The sequence below is a fragment of the Tauraco erythrolophus genome, chromosome 10 (genome assembly GCF_009769465.1).
Source record: "Tauraco erythrolophus isolate bTauEry1 chromosome 10, bTauEry1.pri, whole genome shotgun sequence".
Lineage (NCBI taxonomy): Eukaryota > Metazoa > Chordata > Aves > Musophagiformes > Musophagidae > Tauraco > Tauraco erythrolophus.
The window spans coordinates 28,582,156-28,601,343 of record NC_141474.1 but is presented as its reverse complement, the minus strand read 5'-3'; the positions used below and the strand labels follow the sequence as shown (position 1 = coordinate 28,601,343).

The window sequence follows — 19,188 nt, the reverse complement described above, 5'->3', positions numbered from 1 at the left end:
TAAAGAAAAGGAAAAAGCAAATAACTTCATTATTTTTATACCTTAGAATCTGAGGATACTTGCTTGCCTGACATGTTATAAATGCTGGCTTTTGAAAGATAATTTGTTGATACTTTGAAACCTGATTTAATACTGTAATTTGTACTGTGGAGTTTAGTAGTTAGGAGAGAGGGAACAAATGCAAAGCTAATCTGTTTTTTTACAGGATCTACAAGATGAAGTAAAGCGGGAGAGCAATAATCTGCAAAAGCTGCAAGCTCAGAAACAGGAAGCACAGGAAATCCTTAACGATCTTGATGAGCAGAAGGCCAAGTTGGAAGAGCAACTTAATGATATCAGGCAGAAGTGTGCAGAGGAGGCCCATTTGGTAAGGTCTCGTGGCTAAGGCCCTTAGACTAAATGCCTCATTTTGAAGAACTTGGACTTGCAGCATTACAGTTGTTGGGGCAGGAGAAAAAACGTTAATGAATACACAGCCTGAGTGTCAAGGTTTTGCGACCAACAGAGAATAGGAATTATATCGCTCACTTCAGTGACCTCCTAATTTTGTCTCAGTGTGTCAACAAATATACTGAGATATACTTGAACACAGATAAGATTAAGTGCAAATAAAAAATGCTGCTGAATTATTCTGCAATATAAGTGTAATTAGAAGCACTAATTAATAGGTCTGATTTTGTAGCAGTTAAAAAATAATGTTTATGTAGATTTATTTTCTAATATAAAGCTATATTATTTCTCTAAGGTCTAAAATTACATTTTCAGTATTAGAAACATCTGTGTTGGTCAGGAAAACAGCTAGAATACTATGATCTTATAGAGACCAATAGTGAATTACCTTTCATTCAGATATGATCTATAATCTCTGCAATAGCTATGAGGTTTTTACTTTTTCTGGTCACAAATAATGTGTTTGGCGGTGTTTGGTAGTGTGGTGTTTTTTTTCATTTGGTTTTGAAATACTTGTTTGTGCTTTAGATTGCCATGCTGAAGGCTGAAATAACAAGCCAGGAATCAAAAATTTCAGCATATGAAGATGAACTGACCAAAGCTCAAGAGGAGCTGAGTCGCTTGCAGCAAGAAACTGCAGAGCTTGAGCATTGCATAGAGTCTGGGAAAGCACAGCTGGGACCTCTTCAGCAACATCTGCAGGATTCACAACAGGAAATCAATTCAGTAAGGCAGTGTGAAAGACCAAAAAAAAAATAAGGTTTTTAGCTGACAGCCTTTAGTGTGTTTTTTCTTAAGGGGAAGGTGGTGGGGTTTTTTTCTTCGCTGTATGCTCATGTCTTTAGTTGCTTACACGTGTTTTGTGCTACTAGTTGTTGGGATTCTTAGAGGCTGAGTCAAGTCACTCAAAGTACTTAATGATTTTTCTCCAAGTTTTGTTAATAAAAAGGGATTAATTTGTTATACTTCATAAATTTGTCTTAATGTAATGAATGAAAAATGGGTAATGCATGTTTAAATTCTCCATGTCCGATAGTTATTTAAGCCTTCTTCCTCAGCCGTGGCCTTGGGCATGCTCTCACTATTCTTTAATTGATGTGATGTCAGTGCAAAATTACTAACAACATTGACTTAGTGCATTGTTGAAGGGGGAAAAGTAAGGTGAAGGTAAGAATCATTTGGATTGAAACTAGATACTAAGCAGCAGAGATGGCTGCGCTGTTTTTTAAGCACGGAACTGTGGTTTGAAGTGCCTGCTGTTACGTTAAAGGAACGCTTTTAGCTCCTGTCTGTAGTCAGTGATTTACTATTAACTTCAGTGGTCTGTTAGCTTGCACACCCTTTCCTCATCATTCTTCTCCTTCAGACTTGCTAGCAGCTGTCTAATACATTAGCCAGAACCACATCATTATCAAGTTAAAACAAAAAGCCTTCCTATTAACTTTGAACCCTAGAAATGGCTGAATTTTGGGTTGGTCATTTCACACAATTCATGTCTAACTTGTTAACACAATTTGTTTTTCTTAAGACTTCCACTGCTAGTGTTCATGCAAGAACACTTTATTCTGTTGAAGAGCCTTGTAACATATTCATAATTTTAAAATTTGGCTTTGAGGTTTAGAAACTGAGAAATAAACAAACGTACTTTCCATTGTTTCATCACAGGTAGAGGGAAGGTTGTGCTGTTTCAATATTAACGTACTAGCAAGAGGTACTTGCAATCAACAGATTTGAGGCTGATAATATGAGTGGTTATGCTTGACTGTACTAGAAACTTTTTTAATAGATTTTATATCAGTACTCTTGATTTTTATTGCTCTTGGCTCACACATAATCAACAATAGGTGCTTTGGTGCTTTAGGCAAGATTTTCTAATGGCTGGGCGGAGGTCAGTGTATTTGAAAGACACCTGGTATTGTCTTTGCTGCCACCTGACTTGTGACAGGTGCAATGCAATGGAAACTCTTTTAGGTGATTGACCTACCAGAAGTCAGTGAGATTTAGACACCTAAATATCTGAACTACATTCATCCTTCTGCATAATCTGCCAAATTGTTCAATTCCTTCATAATTGGCAGGTTGGCTGTAAATGTTTGCCATAAGGCACTGCATTAAGCATATTGCTGCAATAATAACATGGGGATGTAACTGCTTAGGAATACGTACTGTGGATTTTGTAGACTTCAATGGTCATGTGGGAAAAGATCATGAATTTGTAATTTTCCTTCTTGGAAGATGAGAATTTTGATAACAGCTTTTTTTAATTTACAGTTTAAGGCAATTGCAAATACGTGATTTAAAAACAAACAAACAAACAAAAAAACAACCATGAAAAAAAGCCTAAACTCAAACAAAACCATCCAAATAAAAAAAATCCTGAAAGCTTTGCAACTCTTTTTATGAGTTTGAGTAGAAATAAAGCAACAAGTCATGATCTTGCTAGTGATGCAGTGTGCTTCCTTGGCAGAAGGTTCTCAGGTCTGTCCTTCAACCATGTTGCTTCCCTTGTAAATCATATTTATGCTTATCTCTCAGATTTCACCCTTTGATTGAAAGAACAAGGTTTTTATTATATTTGCTTTTGAAAATAAGAATTTCAGATATATAACTTGCATCTTATATTTAAGAGCTGATGGTCATATACTAGCTTCTGTGTGCTGCCTTACTGATGCATATATATTTATTTCTGTTTACAGGTGCAGACAAAACTTCTTGAGCTGAAAGAATTGGAAAATAACCAATTTAGTTGGCCGCCTCAGCCACATAATGCACTTGTTAATGGAACTGCGGATCATTCTAGTCTAAGTAACAGCAGCAGTGAAACTGCTAACCTTAATGAGAATGCTGAAAGGGAGAGTATAGCAGAAGATGAACAAATAAACAGTGTGTCTCCAGTGAGTAGTGTTTTGCCTGCTTAGTCATGATGCAATGCAGCTGTGAAGTTGGAATAAGTTAGGAATGTATCGAGATTGATTATGTTTTTAAACAGTTGCACAAGTGAAATTTCAGGGCGTTATTCTGAGGGGCTATATTTCAGCAATCTGAAAGTTGATAAGCAGAAAAGGAGGTAATTTTAGCTTGGCTGGAAAGTGGCATTAAAAATTTTTCTGTGTTTGTTTCCAAAGCAAATATCATCAACTGAATAGTAGAATTAATGTTAAAGGAGAGCAGCTGTCTCCAGTTGATGTAACAAGAATGGAATAAGGAATAGTACAGAAAACCTAAAGCTGTCTTGCTTTAAATGTCTCTCCTTATGTCTCAGTAGATTCTTGATTGATTTCTTTTTTTTTAAACTTTCACGAGATTTATGGAACATTTCAGTATGTTCTGTATTAAGTACGAACCTCTTGAAGTGCCATTTAGTATATTCTTTTAGCTATTTAATACTTAAAATTATGTATATTGTGTAGTCTTCTGATTATTTATTTATGATTGCTTTTATCCTTATATAGATGAGGAATAGTCCTGAAACAACAGCCCCTGTTGTAGAAGAAGAGAAAGAGACCCCAGCTGCAACTATTACCAAAAAAGTGAGTTTGTTCAGATTCGGGGGAGGAAAAAGTAAATTAAAAAAAATTAGTTAAGCTGTTTCAAGTTTGGATCCTGTCACTTGCTTGATGGTCATAGAACAACAGAGAAATAAAATTGTCACTTCTTGCTGTTTTTATTTAGAGTGTAATGTCTTGCAAACATGTCATCTCATATAGCAGGCAGGTTGTTGAGAAATATTTTGCATCTCCGTTGATGAATTATGTAGAATTCTAGCTGTCTCTTTTTTCTTTCAGCTTTAAGAAAGTACTAAATGGTACCACAAGACGACATAAGCGTTTTCCGTCCTGTGTGTCTTAAAAGTTTAATACCTTTCTCTACTTCTTTTGCATTACCCAGGAAGATCCATTTGATGCTGAATCTCATCCATTGCCTGACCTAGTTTCTGAAGCCAGCTTAGAGTTCTTCCAGTCTGACCCTTTTGTTGACAGTAAGTAAACTTTTCTCACTAAGTGCAGATTTGCAGAAATATGTCTTGTATGAACACATCTCAGACTAATCTTCACCTTGGAACTGCTCTTTATAGAATAAATGTGAAGGTGTTTGAGTGACAGGAGCGTGGAGCCAATAGCATTACAAAAATGGAAATGAGAGTTCCGGGGTTTCTCCTTCATTCATCTGGAAGGACTGGAAACTCATCTGGACTTTCTAATTAGCTGTGAAAATTGCACCCTTCCCTCACCGCTCTTCCTGAGCACATCTTCTACTTCCTCTCCCTCCTTCCCACACCCCTGATTTGCAGGACAGATCAACAAACAGATCAGCTGAGGGTTCAGTGAGCTGTGGTGTGGGGAGGGTGTGGGTGGCTGAGAATGAATGGCTGTGGCCTACTTATGGTGACTTTGGCACTCAGAAAAAGGTGACATGGAACTGCACCATCTGTTCGTCTTGTGGAAGTGCTATGCTTTATTTTAAGAACTTGACACTTACGAATGCTGCTGCTCTGATTTTTTTTCTTTTATGTTGGAAGAAGTGATCTGTATGTATGGAGCCACTTGGAGAAGGGGAGTTAATTTGAATTAACTGCTGAAGCAAATGTTTTCAGCCACATTAATGATTTTACATGCTTTCAGAATCAACATGGTCTGATCAATTTAGCTTGTATTGCTTTGAAAGGAAAACAAGCTAAATTTGTTACAGATCACTTGGCTTCTGAAAGAATGTCAGTGCAGGTTTAATACTTTTAATGAATAAATGAACTAATTGAAAACAGCTTGAATGCTTCTGTGTAGATATTGCTTGATTTTTGTTTATATTGAAGTGGTTCTACTTACAGCACATGACAAGGCCTTTCTTTCAGAGGAGAAAGATATGTCTGTTGTAGCCAACCTTTTGGTCTTTGTGTGCTCAGTATGTTCAGGAGTGGATACCTACAGCTAAGAGACAGTACATGTATGCCTCAGATGTAGATGAGGGAGTGCAATTGATGCACTTGGAACCATGTATCCAGTACAGAAATGAACACTTAGGAGCTACCATCCATGGTGAGAATTAATCAAAACTGAGACTAACCTTCTATCCGTGGTTAGCCTGGATTACTGTGGTGGTAAATACTGTATAATGTAGGTGTGTATGGATAATAGCCAACAGAAATGCGTCTTTGAGATGGCTGCTTTTTTTGTGTGTGTCATGCTGGTAATGAGCTACTTGATTAATATTTGCTTTTTCTAATGTTCACTCTTGTCATTCCACTGAAAATAGTGAAATTGTTTCTGAGTGAGAGTTGTTTAAATTCTAGCTGTAGAAATGAGTTTGTGTCCAAAAGACTTCAATTGAGCACATGCTTTATGACAAGTAATATTTTTTATTTTTTTTTTTTAAAAAAGATGATCCCTTCAAAGATGACCCTTTTGGGAAAATTGGTAAGTAACTTTGTAACTTCTAATGTGTTTGTTCTTCTAACTGATTCCTACTAGCAGAGTATGTGTTTTCAGCGCAAAAAAGGTGGAAATTACTGCTCTTCCATGTTGATGGTGATGAAGCTGCAACATGTAGTCCAAGGGCAAAAGAGACTTCAGGGCCTTGGGACTAGTTGGTAAGGGAATCTGGAGCACAGGTTATTTTTCCCTTTCTCCTTCCAGTTTTGGGCAGCAACACTAGAAGGAACGGATGCACCCAGTCTATTAATACGTGGCTCCATGACTGATGTCACTGCTGCAATTTTTGGTTTTTCCATCATAGGATGGCCTACATGGAACCAGGCTTGCTGATGTCAGATGGGATTCACCTTTCTCAAAGAGGGAGGAGGGTCTTTGCTTCTGACCTAGTGGGGCTCATTGACAGGGCTTTAAACTAGACCTGAAGGGGGAGGGGGATAATATCAGACCTGCCTGTGACAAGCTGTAGGATGACATGCCAAGGTTAGAGGGATGGGGTGCTAGCGACGGCCCTCAGCCCGTTGCTCTGAGAGGCTCTGGCTACACTGGAGCACAGTTGAAGTCTTACAGAGATGAGCCAGGGGCTTCTGATGTTATAGGAGCCAACAAGGAAACACCAGTGCAATACCTCAAAGGAATTAAAGGGTGTTCCTCTAAGAAGGTGACATGACTGACAGCCCAGCTCAAGTGCCTCTACACCAATGCACATAGCATTGGCAGCAAACAGGGGAAGCTGGAAGCCACCATACTGCTAGAAAGCTGTGACCTCGTGCTATTGCTGAAACTTGGTGGGATGAATCCCATGGCTGGAGTGTGGCTGTCAATGGCTACAAGCTGTTCAGAAGGAACAGGCAAGGAAGGAGCAGCAGAGCGATTGCCCTTTACATCAAGAAATGGATAGAGTGTGAAGAGCTGTCTCTAAAGTATAGTCACGAGCAGGTTGAAAGCTTATGGGTAAGAATTAGAGACCGAGGCAACAAAGGGAACCTTGTGGTTGGTGTCCTGGGCTGAAGTATCACACACTGGTGGAGTTTGCAGTCCTAAGGGATATGGGTCGGGCAAAGAGTAAAGTCAGGACCCTGAATTTTAAGAAAGCAAAATTTCAGCTGTTCAAGGAATTAGTCAGCCCAGAAAGTCAACTGTATCCTGGGCTGCATCAGAAGAAGTGTGGCCAGTAGGTCCAGTGAAGTGATTCTCCCCCTCTACTCTGCTCTTATGACACCCCATCTGGAGTACTACAGGCAACTCTTGGGCCCCCACCATAAGAAGAGAATGGACCTGCTGGATTGAGTCCAGAGGAGGACCACAAAGATGACCCAAGGGCTGGAGCATCTCTCTTATGAAGACAGATTGAGAGAGTTGAGGTTGTTCTGCCTGGAGAAGGCTCCAGAGAGACCTTACGGCAGCCTTCCAGTACTTAAAGGGGACCTACAAGAAAGCTGGAGAGGGACTTTTTACAAGGGGCAATGGCTTTACACTGAAAGAGGGTAGATTTAGACTAGATATAAGGGAGAAAGTTTTTTAGGATGGGAGTGGTGAAACACTGGACCAGGTTGCCCAGAGAGGTGGTAGATGCTCCATCACAGGAAACATTTAAAGTCAGGGTGGACCGGGCTCTGAGCAACCTGATCTACTGAAGATGTCCTTGCCCGCAGCAGGAGGGAGTTGGACTAGATGACGTTTAAAGGTCCCTTCCCGCTTAAACTATTCTGTGATTCTATGAAATGACCCAAAAAGTTACTGTGGGGTAGATGGATATGACAGTAGGAGCTGGCCACTTGTGTTAAAGCTTTTCAGAGAAGCCTGTTGCCAGTGAACTTCTCTTTTGCTGTTGGAAGTATCCTTAGTTGGGATTTAAGTATGTGAAGGCCTTGAAATCCTCCTGCCTGTTTTGTATGCGAAGAAGTAGGACTGTACTCTTTTAAAGGCTCTTAATTTACCAACTTTCTTTAGTAGTAAATATTGAAAAAGGTGGGAAGTGTGTATTGAGATTGGCTGTACAGGCAACATCATTGTGTTATTTGTTGGGTCCCGAATGGAGTTACTGGTGACAAAAAAGCAAAACGGCCAGTGGGAAGGCTCTAGCAAAATAGCCTTGTGCAATCAAGTGCCAAGTAAGAAAACATGAATTGTGTTTGGAGAGTGAAGGAGAGAAGGGTAGGAGAGTTCTGAGAAGCATGAGGTTTTGTAAAATGCTTTGGGTTTAGGGGAACTGGTTAAAAAACCTATATGCTCAGGTGATTCATGAACTGAACCACTGACACATTCCAGAGTTTTTCATGATGTGCAGAAAACGTTGGCTTGTCTAATGTTTTGAATCACAGAATACAAATTATTCACAGATGAATTTTGTACTTCAAAGATCCTTTATCTTAAATGTGTCACTTTCTTGCAATATGAAAAAAGCAATATAACGTTTAATTTTTAAACTATCAAGCTAAGTAAAGCTAGCAGAAATGTTAATGAGATGTTTACTTTTTAGATCCCTTTGGTGGTGATCCCTTCAAAGGCTCGGATCCTTTTGCGGCTGACTGTTTTTTCAAACAGTCCTCCACTGATCCTTTTGTGACTGCTGGCAGTGATCCATTTAGCACTGCAGACAACAGTAGTAATATCACGGTACGTTCAATAACATACTTTTTACTACTTTCTATGTACAATTTGTACAAAATAACCTATTTTGTACATTTGGACATGGCTTGAAATGCTGATACTCCGAAATCATATAGATAAAAGGTTACCTCTTACCCTATGGCTCTGACTTGTCTTTTTTTGTGTTGTATTTTTTAGAAATAGTCACAGATGAAGCAGAAGTAAAAATAAAACCAGTTTGTAAATATTTCAGTGTGGAGCTTCATTGCTCCACAGAAAAGAACTTTTAAGAATAATGAACTAAGTTCTATTGGTAGCTGGTGGAACGTACTAAACATTGAAAGAAACTAAAGATTGATCTTGCCAAGTTGTGTTGAGACACTTGATTTCTGCCTCCAAAGCTTACAGGATCAATAAGTATATTCTATATCTTACCTGAAATCTGATGTGGTACGGAGTTTCCCTTTGAAAAGTCAAGTTGTTCTATAGGGGTATGTTGTTTGGGTTTCATTGTAGTTTTTTTAGTAAGTCATTGAAGCCCTCTCATAATGTGGAGATTGTTACCGAACATACTTCTGAAGTGCACTTAGGTGTAACTTTTAGCTGTTCACATTATAACTGAGCAGTTATTGATTAGTCTTGAGCCTATAATAAGGTAGAGTTGGGAATGAAACCCTCTCTGATCTAGGACAGAACTTGATAAAAATGAGGTAATATCTAGAGTTGTCAAACAATCTAAGAAGCTGAAATTCTTCATGTCTTAAGTTCATCTCCATGCTTTTGGCTTGTCCTTTCCTTCTTAGTACTGCTTCTGTTCACTCCTCACTTCTGATTTTGTGTGTATAAAATATGCACATACGTACATAAAATTAGATTAGGATTAGGAATCTAATTTCCTGTGGATTAGGAAGCAAGTGAAGTGGCTGCAGAGTGTGCCTGAGGCAAACCCGCAACAGCCAAGGTAGTGAGCAATCACTGCACCTGCCAGTGGTGGCGGTGTCCTTCCATGTCGTGTGCACGCAGGTCGTGTTACACACCACAGTCTACACTTTTACTACTTCCTCAGCACACTATCCTTTGCCAAGTCTTAATATTCCAATATAACCAATTCTTGGCCATAATACAGTCTCATAATAAGAGAAGTACAGAAGAGGAAATAAAATAAAAGGGTCAGAGCTGTGGTGTGGAATTAGCAGTTGGTTCTTGAGAGATGTGTATTTCTGAACTGAAGTTACGCATTCATCCTGAAAGCTTTAGTGCACCTTTGTGGTGTTAATATCTTGTAGTTATATCTTCACGAAGGTGGCTCTGGTTGTAGAAATCTGAGAAAAAAATGAGTGGTAGATATTCTTAAATTTTGTGTTAGTGGTTACCAAGTACGTTGCACATTTTGTACCTTTTTTCCATCCTTCGAAAGAGTTAATCACTGTTTTGAAGAGGAGTTTCTGTTAACAGACTAGTTTATTCATGCTGATGAAAGCTAATTCAAAAATATTTTATCTTAAAACTTCTTCTAAACTGAAATAAATCATGATTGTATTAGAATGAGGAACCTCTTTAAGCTGAAAAACAAACTTCCCTCCAAAGGAATTTTTTATTTTAGACAGAGATATCGAAGAAGAACGACCCTTTTGCTCCTGGTGGAACAACTGTTACGACATCAAATGATCTAGGTAAAAGTAGATTATATACATCAGACTTCTTGCGTTTCATTTTTATTTGCTTTTGTATATTTTTGTTTCTAGTCCTTTAACTGAAAGTGTGATGGAGCGTTTTAGGGATTTCCTAAGTTTTCTGAATTTTCCTATGAAATATGGCATGAGGTGCAGGTTTGCAGGGGAGTATTTTTGGAAAACAAAACTATCTCATTATCTAAAGTGCATATTACTGAAGACTGTTAACTGCAACAATGTTCCTCTGCCTTACCTAAAACTGGTAAAATATTCTGAACCAAGCATTTAGACTATTTGAGTGGTTTGTAGGGCTAGGGTTGTTTTTAGAGATTTCATGTTACTTTCTAAGTAACATACAAAGTAACAAAGATAGCTTTGTACTATGAGAGGAGCTGTGGGATAGAATAACTACTTCATCAGTTTTTACTGTTAAAAGTTTGCTCCTTTTGTTTTCCTATGACCCTCTCTCATCTGAGGACTAAAGATGTTTTAGGGAAGACTCTAATCTCCTATTTTCCTAAGTTACACTGAGAAGAGGTAAACCAAAACACGAATCCACATGTGATTTCCGATTGTAAACCTGTTCGGTTTAATTGTAGGATGAAACCTTGCTATTTTCTAGAGTTGCAGAAGTGACTATTGGTAAAGATGGCGCACCTCTTGCTTTACAGTAGAATTGCAGGTTTTACATATTCTGAGGCACATAGGAATGAAAGGATACTGTTGAATTAGGTCGAAAAGATACGAGATTCAGATACTTTATTCCACAAGCGAGCCTGCAGTCAGAAGTGAGCCCTTGTTCTTGTTCATACATACATACACACACACACACAGAGATGTCTGTGTGTGTATATTTATAGGGGTATGCACACAAACAAATACCTCTGTATATACAGATGTGTCTCAGCAGAACGTCTAGTAGTATGGTTATTTAATACTGTCAATGGAATTGAGCTTTTTAAATGTAGGCAACCAGAATACCAGTACCTTCTTTTTAATTACTTCCCGTTCAGAAGAATTATTAATCAGTAGTTGACACTTTAAGTTTTTGTAAAAGCTACTTAGTAACTTAAATAAAAGCGGCCACTTCATAGAACATTTCACTTGAATTAGTCTGTGCTGCAAAATACGTACCAGTTGCTTTTTTGTTGTGGGATTTTCTTCAATCTCTTTCATACTTTTAATTTTATTGTTTGCTTGATTTGTGTGTATTTAGCTACAGACCCCTTTGCCTCTCTGTTTGGAAATGAATCCTTTGGAAGCGGCTTTGCTGACTTTAGCACGCTGTCAAAGGTAACATGAAGCTACTGCCACTCATAGAAAATGCATGAAACTGCAGCAACAAGACGTAGCTTACTGTCTCTACCAACGGTTTCATTATAATTTTGCCACTACTTAAAATCTGTCATGGCTGAGTTTCTTGAAAAAGAGGTCTTTATAGTAAATTGTCCTGCAGTTCCACTGTGCAGAATGCAATGTGGCTTTATAAGTATTTTCTCTTTATAGAATCATATTATTTTTAAAAAAATTGCTGAGTTTAGCAGCAAAAGTATTACTTTTGCATATATATCTGTACTAAACTTTATATTGCTGTGCACATGAGCCATTGCTGATTTGTCTTTATTTTAAATCTCCTGGAGTATGTAGATGGTATGTTTAAAAACAAACAAAAGTATTTTCTTTTTGTCTTAGTCCAAACTTTCAGTTCTAAATAAATATTGCAGTATTGAAAAGATGGGAAATTATTAGTAGAATTGCACTGAAAATGTGTATGTTGCTCTTTTCTTTGTTGAAGGCCAACAATGAGGATCCCTTTAGCTCTTCCACATCAAGTTCTGTCAACAATGTGATCATAACTAAAAACTTATTTGAGGAACCACCAGCTAAAAATGAGGATGTTCCTCCTGCATTGCCCCCTAAAACAGGAACTCCCACAAGGCCCTGTCCACCACCGCCTGGTAAGAGATGACACGGAGATATTGTTAACAATTCCCCCCTTTGATATTGGCAGTGGGACAGCAGTTAGGAGGGGATGGTGCGGAGTCTGGATTTAGAATGAATGAGCAAGATGTGAAACAAGTATGTTCTTGATCTGTTGGTGGTTTCCTCAGAGTTAAATTTGGCATGGCGTTTGGGGTCATTGTTTTTTGAAGAGAGAAAGGATTTAGAAAACAGGAAAAAAAAAAAAAAAGAGTTATTACAAGTATCTGCAAGAACATAGCATAGCTACAAATTAAATGGTTACTAATGTGGTACATTGTGAATCTTGCGTTAAATTGTGCTTAAAGTGAGAGACTGGTGTTTTATCCATTGCAAAACCTCTGGTTGTAATGAGAAATGAATTAAATGGGGTTAAACGTCTGTCTCAGGTTTTCAGATTAACTTTTTCCAGATGGCCTTGCCAGGGATCTGTAGTAATAAACCTAGCCAAGGTAATAGTGATAAATGCAAGTTTCCTGTGCCATTTTCTGCGCTGTGGTAGCCGAGTCCTCTGGTCTACTCCATGACACAAACAGCTCTGCTTTCCAGAAAAGGCCAAGATAACACCTTCTTGTGGTTGCAACAAGCCCGTGTTACAACAGACTCCTCACTCTCAATTTTTTTTTGGTGTAGATTGGAAAAATATATTACTGGTATTCCTTTTTAAGTTCCTGTCCTTTCTTTAATTTTCTTCAAAAACTACTGTACTGTTCCTTCACTATTACATTATATGGATGAATCCTAAGGTGCTTTGGAAAACTAGCATGAAACTTAAAACATATATTCATCTTTGTTCTTAAAAGAAGGGGAACATGGTAAATGTAAAAGTATTAATGTTAAAGTTTAAACTAAGCTGTTGAGTTTCTAATGGTATGTGAGATCTGGTTCATGCTTATGCAAGAAATCAGTTTCATTGTAAATAAAATTCAAACAGCTGACATGACGATAATTTGAATATTTGATAGTGTTTCTTCTTACAGTGGTCCTTATTTAAAACAAAAAAAGGATTTCTGACTTCATTGTATGGGAGTGGCTATGACATGGTATACAGATCCTCTTTTCGAGTGCAAGCTTCTAGTGGCAGAACAACAGCATCTTTATGAATGGTTGACTAGAAAAAAGTGGCCTGTTTTGATCTGTATGTACTAAAAATGATACTGTGGTTATCTTGATAACCATTCCAAATAAATTATTTTTCTAATGGAAATAAAAATTGGAGATACTTAGGTGCAGAGAATGCTTTTTCAAAGAAATGCCCCCAAAATCTTTCTCTTAATTTGTCATGCTACTGGAAAGCATGCAGCAGGGCTGTTTGCTTGCCTCTGAAATCAGTTGCCTTTCTAGATACTGGTAAGGACCCTCATTTAATGATTTTTTGGGGGCAGATTTGGAGATGGTATACTTCATATTCTTATTACTCCTTCCCATGTAGAAATAAAATTCCCTAGATATCACCTGAAGCTGCTTCTTCCACACTATTCAAGAACTAGACATGGGTTGTTTGCCAGGAATAGAACATCATCAGTGAGTGAGAGCTGTCACGGCAAAGTTATCTGTGAAGTGTCTAAAATGATATATTCCACAGGGGGTATTCTCTAAATCATTGCCAAATTAGAATGTCTTTTGGTCTATGAAAGAATTTTTAAACTAAATTGGAAAAGTGATATGCAAAATAATAAGCACTTTTGTTCGATTCTGCAGTTTTAATCTAAAATGGCAACAGAAGCAAGTTTTAAAATACAGCCATTGTTAAGTGTCGAACCACTTGCAGAACCTGCTAGTTGAGTTCAGGAAACTGCAAAGAAACTTTTTCTGTAAGCAATAACATGTGGAGAGAATGAATGGTGGGATGAAATTCAGCTCAAATGTTCTTGGAAGTATTTGGGTTAATGTCCTCAAAGGTGTTGAAAGCTGACTGGGGTTAAGCTGAAAAAAAGAACAAGATAAGTGAGGGGCTTCTGCCTGAGTCTGTTATATGTGCAGCTACTTAGGCAAGGATTAACAAAAGAGTTAAGCCTGTGATGACTTGTTATCATACTCCTTCATCCTGTTAGTTTAAGAGCTACAAAAATTCCAGGTGTTAGCATAGTGAGAGGATACAGTGTTTTGAAGACTTACAAACATATTTCTGTTCTCTGAAAGAAATTGTGTTAACCTGATCCAAACAAATAATAAAAGAGCCTTGCTGGAATTACCATGGACAGTTGGTAAGCAGAAGGAAAAATACTGTGCTGATAGCATAGGAGCTCAAAACTGTTAGGAATTTTCTTCCCAAAACAGTTAATTAGTACATAACTGTGTTCTTGAATTATTAACATACATGTGTTCCTTTTTATCTGATTACCCTTTAACAAAACGTGGACCATACCCTCATTTTTAAATTGGCAACCCTTCCTCTGAAGTCTTTGCAACTACACTAGTTTGCTAGAAGAGGTTGCATTCCAAGTAGCTTTTGAATTTTGTTTTTTTACTATTTTTGGCATGTTATTACCTGCTATCTTAAATTCATTTTAAATTCGTTTTAATCTAAGGGAAAAGACCTATCAATCAAATAGACTCTTCAGATTCCTTTAAACCGAGCGACCCATTTCAGCCTTTCCCCACCCCAGACATTCCCAAAGAACAAGAAGCAGATCTATTCTGTGATCCATTTGCTCCCACCAGCATCAGTAAAGAGGCTGACCCCAACAATTTTGCAAACTTCAGTACTGTGAGTAAACACTTTTTACATTTGTTTCAGTATAATGACAGCTTTGAATTGTTCACACTGAAGTCTTCACTCTAATTTAAAATATTAAAACATATCCCATGTACAAAAGGATCTGGCTTCCAGTTAAAACAGTATTTACGTTTAGTTTACAGCTGAGGCTGTCCTAAAACAAAATACTGCAAAATGTTGTAGTTAATATTTAAGTTCATTGCTTTTATGAGTCTTTTCTTGAAGGCCTCCTAGCTTTTAGAAAATAGGACTTTTTAAATATCTATGTTCTAGGGATTATCCATTTTATCCGAGCACGCAGCAGATTTAAATGATCTATCTATAACAAGCACACTGTTAACTATCCAATTAAAAATAAACCGTGTGATTTTAATTTAGCTGTCACTGAACCGTTTGGTCATAATTTCAATGTACTGAAATATTGATAAACAGCCTCATAACAGTGTATCTTAATGAAATATAATTTGATGAGTTTTGAATGGCTAGTAAATTCCAGACATGTACAATGAAGTAAAAAGTAGTAAGTGTCTCTTTATAACCAGAATCCGTTTCATAGAAGTCGTGGTGTCCAAGCAGTAGAAGCAAATCTAAAGGTTTGTGCATGCCTTTTTTTTTTCTTTTGAGCTTTTGCAAAAAGAAGTTTTGAAAGGCATCATCTCACTTTCAAACTTGATACCTATTAAATGCAGTTTGCATTTACAGTATCGTGATCATACTGCTTTTTTTATTTTCAGGCCTAATAAACTATGTGCTTGATTGAAGTAAACTGAGGATTGACAGGCTCTCAAAATTGACTTGCACTGGTTGATGTGTCTGTAGCATGATAATTTCTGAAATGCTGTTATTGATCACTGTTATTAGTTAGAGGGACCGAGAAGCCAGTTGGGAGGAGGGAATGTGGAATACGGAGGAGAAAGCAAAAGTGTTCATTATCTTTATGAAGGAAAAAGTACTCTTTTCCAGCTGCAATTACTGAAAATACTGAGTGAACTATGGAAATAACTCAAGCTTTCCTGCATTTGTTCCCCAAAGCAGCAGCTCAAAGCAGAAACTAGCTGGAGTATATTATAATTGTTTCAGACTTAACGTTGGTACATTCATGAAGACATGGGCTTCACCTACCTCTTAGCTTTTCTGCATGCTGACTAGAAACAGACTTTAGCATACTCTTTTGTATTTTATATAATACCCTTAACTGTCTCTGATTTATAATCATTGTGCCACAGAAATTGAGTTCACGTTCTGTTCACATCAACATACATGGAAAGAATCTGTTCTTTTTTTTTTTCTATTACATCACACTGACCTTTCTCTATGTTACTACGAGGCTTCTAACTGTATGGTTACCTTATTTGGCTGCTTCTTGGCAAGAGTATTTTTCATCTGCACAATTAAACCCAGTCATTCTACAGCTAACTTTTGCAGTCATTGTCACCTGGAAAAATCATCCCTAATTAAAGTAGGGTAGATCGGGATGTTCCGCAGTGTGGTTAGGGCTGTGTTTGGCAGTATGTTCTCCTGATTTATTCAAAATTTTTCTTACATAGACTGTTTTTTATCCAGAAGAGTTTGAATTTAAATTATAGCACTTTCTGCTCAGTAACTTTTTCAAAACTTAATACTGAAATTTGAAACATGGCATATTTCATTAAAATACATCAATTGGATGGCTTCAGTGCCGCTCTTAATAATAAGGTAAACCTTAGGCTAAGCTAATCTTAATAGCGTATTAAAAAGCAAGTAATATTTGAATATTATAGAATATAATACTAGATATACAATATATAGAATATTATAGACTAGAATATATACAATATTTTGGAAAACTGTAATTGTCTCTTAAACCAAGGACTTGGACAGTATTAGTTATTATTGTATTATTAATCTAGTTTATTTTGTCTTTTAAAAATGCAGTATTCTACTGAGGAAGACATGATTGAATGGGCTAAGAGGGAAAGTGAGAGAGAAGAGAAAGAAAGATTGGCGAGACTAAAACAGCAAGAGCAAGAAGACTTGGAACTGGCTATTGCACTCAGTAAATCTGAAATATCAGAAGCATGAAGTTTAGAATAAGAGTTTGTCTTATGTCAACTGTTTTGTCCCTTTTCCTGAATACTTAACCTGTTTAAATGTTAATCAGAAAATACATATATACAAGGAACTATGAAAGGTTTTAAATTTCTGAAGGTGGTGTGAATGTTTCTGCTAAATTCAGTCCTTTTGGTTATTGTTTGAATAACTTAAGTTTAGCATTCAATTTCCCTCAAGTTTTCAGAACAAAGTGCTTTTCCCAGCTGTAAGCAAATCAGTTTAAAATGCAGATAGTGAGATTGTAGTTTGACTGTAACCTGTCAGCAGTTGGTAATCGAGCATAAAGTGAACATAGCAATTATTCTGCCATGGCTGACTGTCTCCCATCAAGCAGTTAGTCATTTGAAACCTTTTATCCTTCTAAAGAGATTTTAGTAATGCCAGAGTTGTGGAGTGCTTTATTTTACATGTATGCGTAAAGACTTTTCTCTTCATTGACGATTCTACGTTTGGATTTGAAGTAACAATCTTCATGGAGTCTAAGAAAGAGTGCGTCTTTCTGAAAACTTTACTGCTTTTCTTGCATGGTTACAGGTTTTAAGACAGACCTGTTATTTTGTTTTATAAAGCAATTAAGTTGAAGATTCATGTGCATTTGCTGTTGGCCAAGATGACTGTCGAAATAGGAGACCCCACTGCTATTTGAGCCACTTTTGCCTGTGAAATATGCAGCTGAACTGGCAAGTTAAGAAGTTCAATTTGAAATAAGATTGAGAATAGAAAGAAGAAACAGGTAGTCTGATTTTATTTTTTTTAACCGCGGTTGTTTTCTGTATATGTAATTTATTGAATGCCAACTGATAGTTGCACCTTAAACTGAATGATTTCTTTATGGTCACTGAGTCAGAGTAGGATTGATAGAATGTTAATGAAAATAACTTAATGAAAATAACTTATTGTTCATTTTGAAAGAACTCTATTTTGGAGAATCAGTTTCATTAAAATAATTCCAAAAAGAATAATCTTTTGCCCTATCTAAGAAAAATGGATGGCAGCAGCATAAATATAAAGAGATTTTTTTTTTTCTTGCACTTTTAACCTGTGGTATTTCTGTTGAGGACATTGACGTGTTTCAACACACAGCACTGGGGAGAAAAGGGGAAAACTCAGACATGCTTCAGTATATTTAAGCTCTTCCCATTACCTATCAATGCTGCTGTTGCACAAGTTTGAGGGCAGTTTTCAATTTTTCAGGAAACATGGGTGACCTGACTGAGATGGTTTTTCTTTTGCACTGGGAAATGAGCGTTTGAACACCTGCTCAAAAAAAGTCACTTAAAATTTTGCAAGTATTAAATAGTAATAACTTATCTATACATCTTTGTAATGAGTGTACACTAATCTTGCAAATCATATGCTTAACTGGATTACATAGTTTCTTATCTTTTGTTAAAAATGTGTACTCAGTGGACCAACACAATATTATATGTATATATTATATATATATTCCTGCTTTCCTTTATGGAATTTAAAGTTTTGAGTCATTTGATGTTACATTTCATGTTACTGACTCTGACTTATAGTACTTTTACTCAGACTACCAACAAACCACTGCTGTGAGCTAAATGGCATTACTTTATGAAGTTTTAACTGTTTTTTTTAAAAAAAAACCAACAACTTGTTCAGGTGGGATTAGCCTCTATTTATAGACTTCCTTTTTGTTTAAAAATTCTAACAATAGCCTGTAATTATGAAGAAATAAAGTTTAAGTACATAAGTGTGAACTGTTTGCCTATTATTTCAAAAGGGTGCTGTGAGCTATAAAGCAACGTGTAAATGTAATGCAAACAACATAAAGCTTTCCAGTTGTAGTCTGATGGGAGCGGGTTAATCATCAGAGAAAAAAGTTGCCTGAATCTCGAGGTTATCTGAAGTGCACACTAATCCCAGCGGTCACTTGCTTCATTAGGAGCTGTGGCAGCATCAAAGAAAACTCAAGCTGCTCTTGTCCAAGGTTTTTTGCCTGCAGAAGGGTTCCAGAGTCTAAATGTTTCCTTATGCATCCTCACAGATAAATCTTAAGCATCCTCTGCTGGCTCCTGTCAACATACAAGGTTTAAGAGATATTTAGTTTGACCCAGCATATATGATTCTTCTAAACATGTCTGTGAGCGTAACGTCTCCTTTATGTCAAGGCATAGACTGTTTTGGTCAGAGGTCAAGGAGTTCCAGCAACCATTTACATGTATTTGATCTTTTGTTACAGAAGTGCTAGGTTTTAATATCCTTGACTAAGTGGACCCAGATCTTTTTGCCT

The 19,188-nt window shown here is 37.0% G+C and overlaps 1 protein-coding gene across 7 annotated transcripts in view; it reads left to right on the top strand.

Moving 5' to 3' along the window:
* EPS15 (epidermal growth factor receptor pathway substrate 15) overlaps positions 1-18,648 on the top strand; it is a 53,964-nt gene extending 35,316 nt beyond the window's left edge. Inside the window, exons 14-26 of one of the 7 annotated variants that reach the window (XM_086617096.1) lie at positions 206-367; positions 979-1,176; positions 3,147-3,344; positions 3,903-3,980; positions 4,339-4,429; positions 5,826-5,861; positions 8,359-8,495; positions 10,072-10,141; positions 11,358-11,434; positions 11,937-12,099; positions 14,731-14,831; positions 15,383-15,433; positions 16,755-18,648. In XM_086617096.1, the coding sequence (XP_086473222.1) occupies positions 206-367; positions 979-1,176; positions 3,147-3,344; positions 3,903-3,980; positions 4,339-4,429; positions 5,826-5,861; positions 8,359-8,495; positions 10,072-10,141; positions 11,358-11,434; positions 11,937-12,099; positions 14,731-14,831; positions 15,383-15,433; positions 16,755-16,901 (1,509 nt within the window). In that variant the 3' untranslated portion in view covers positions 16,902-18,648. Of the gene's footprint in view, positions 1-205; positions 368-978; positions 1,177-3,146; positions 3,345-3,902; positions 3,981-4,338; positions 4,430-5,825; positions 5,862-8,358; positions 8,496-10,071; positions 10,142-11,357; positions 11,435-11,936; positions 12,100-12,623; positions 13,252-14,652; positions 14,832-15,382; positions 15,434-16,754 lie in introns of those variants that run through there. The other 6 variants (XM_086617094.1, XM_086617097.1, XM_086617095.1 and 3 more) reach the window with 6 other exon arrangements.
* Positions 18,649-19,188: the final 540 nt, after the last annotated feature.